Consider the following 2239-nt stretch of genomic DNA (forward strand, 5'->3'; position numbering starts at 1 on the left):
TTGTCTGAGTGCTTTTGAGTTTCTTTTGAAGGTATGTTCGATTTCAATTTATTTGTGACATGTGAGTTTTTTTGTTCCTCTATAAACACATTTCATTAACTTATATGTGTAATGCTACTGCTTTAGGTGGGGAGTAATGGTTTTCCAACAATTTATAATTTTTTTTTTTAATTTTATGTCTCTATTACAAAAAAAACTCTTAAATTTTACATATAAATCATTATTTTATACATAACAATCTTAAAAGACCATTTCTACTATTTAATATGTATGAGAGAGAGAGATTTTATTTTCTCATTTTTTTTAGGTCGGTTTGTTTTTGAGCATTTTATTTATTGAACTATATGAAATCCATTGATGGATTTTTTACAAACTTATTAATGTGTTGATATTTTTCTATTTTAACTCAAGAGAAAGATATTTAAAAAATGTAGAGTTTCAGTGAGTGGGGGTAAATTCTACAATCATCAATTATGATATGGTAACTGATAATAAATTTAGGGAGAAATGATTTTTTATTCCATTACAAATTTCTTTTATTCTAGGTATTTTTATAAGATATCTACATCAAAAAATTAATTTCTTCAAGTGAAATTGTAAAAAGATAAGAAATCTAATTTCCTCCGATTCAAAGAGAATTTAATATTTTTGAGAACTATAAAAAATTATTTTAAGTCACAATAACTTACAATTTAAAATATTTAAAAAATTGATGAAAAGAATATTGGTTAAAACTTGTTTGACTCTCAAAATTAGAAGGTCCCAAAAGAAGAGAATAATTTATTTTCTCTTTCCTTTTTTTCCCATCAGTTTGGTTTTTGTTTGTTTATCTTTTTTTTTCCTTTTATATTTCCTTCTAGAATAATCGGAAGAGATCTAACGCAATCACTTCATATTAATGAAAGTTCATTAAAAAATTTTATATAACATGTCGGATCTGATGGACTTCACTTTCATGAAGCAATGGCCTCTAATGATGAGCATCACCAAAATGTGGCAGTTGAAAAACCCTCAAAAATTGAAAGAGTAGAAAACTCTACCAAAAAATCTGGCAAAAGTTCTGTTATCATGCCGCATGTTGTGCGTATTTACATGACGGACAATGACGCCACAGACTCGTCTAGTGACGAGGAGGAAATGCTTCAAGGAGAGAAGTCGCAAAGACCTAAGAAGTTGTGGATAAAGGAAATCATGATTGAAAATGGAAGGACTAGGGAGATTTCAAAGAAGAAATCCAAAGAGAAGAAGCTGCTTCAAGTAAGCATGAAGAAATATAGGGGAGTTAGACAACGAAAATGGGGCAGGTGGGTAGCAGAGATCCGTGACAAAAGAAACAATACTAGACATTGGTTGGGAACTTTTGACACTGCTGAGGAAGCTGTTGTGGCTTCTGATGAGGAAGCCATTGAAATAACTGATGCTAATGCTTTGACAAATATTCTGGAGCCACCACTAAAGAAAATTAACCCCTGAAAGATAGAAAGTGGATCCATAATTTAGTTAAACTCGATTGATTCAACCTTCCATAGGAGGTTAAATTTCATTGATTGTTATTGCTTTATTATTTGATGTACATAATTTGATGTTTTCAACTTGGTATGTTCTTACAGCATTTTCAGTGGTTCTGGTAATGCTTTTACTGCATGTTTTTTATTAGAGCAAATTGCAGCTTTCTTTTTTTAACTGCGCTTATACTTTATTTTTAAAGTTTCTCTTCTTTACAATTCATTTTTGTATTAGAATATATGAAGGGAAATATAGTAACCCAGCTAGGATGTCTGTGAGGTTAGCCGTAATGGGTTTTAGAATGGGTAAAGTTCGGACAAAAGAAGTACGCCATTATCCTGCACCATCGAAGAAGAAGTTTGCTGTTAAGGCTAAGCCTAAAACCACCGTCAAGCTGAAGGCAAAGCCAGCTGCTAAGGTAAACCTTAATGCCAAGGCTAAGCCTAAGGCTGCTCCTGGTAATGCAAAGGATGCCACTAAGACAGCTGAGGTCACAAAGGCAGTAATAGAATGAATCTAATGAGAAATCTCTGGTGAAGAAGGCTTCCACAAGGAGGGCAAGGAAGTAGAAGCTCAGGAATAGAGGATTTGCGTGTAGTGATAGAAAAATAGTCGCACCCAAAGAAAAAGAATGGTGAGCCTCTAGGAAGGGATTCGGGTTTTTGGCCATGAGATTTAAATAAAAACAAAATCGCCAGCACCATGAGTCATGTATTGTATCTATCCGCATGTA

General features: G+C 32.8%; 1 protein-coding gene across 1 annotated transcript; it reads left to right on the forward strand.

The window, feature by feature from the left end:
- The first annotated feature begins 963 nt into the window (after positions 1-963).
- Positions 964-1473, forward strand: LOC124893669 (ethylene-responsive transcription factor CRF1-like). The gene has a single exon (XM_047404577.1). The coding sequence runs from the start codon at positions 964-966 to the stop codon at positions 1471-1473; it is 510 nt and encodes a 169-aa protein (XP_047260533.1).
- Positions 1474-2239: the final 766 nt, after the last annotated feature.

Source organism: Capsicum annuum, unplaced genomic scaffold, assembly GCF_002878395.1.
Source record: "Capsicum annuum cultivar UCD-10X-F1 unplaced genomic scaffold, UCD10Xv1.1 ctg63568, whole genome shotgun sequence".
Taxonomy (NCBI): Eukaryota; Viridiplantae; Streptophyta; class Magnoliopsida; order Solanales; family Solanaceae; genus Capsicum; species Capsicum annuum.

Coding starts and splice junctions, on each gene's coding strand:
- LOC124893669 (XM_047404577.1), top strand. CDS start 964: ATGGCCTCTAATGATGAGCATCACCAAAATGTGGCAGTTGAAAAACCC.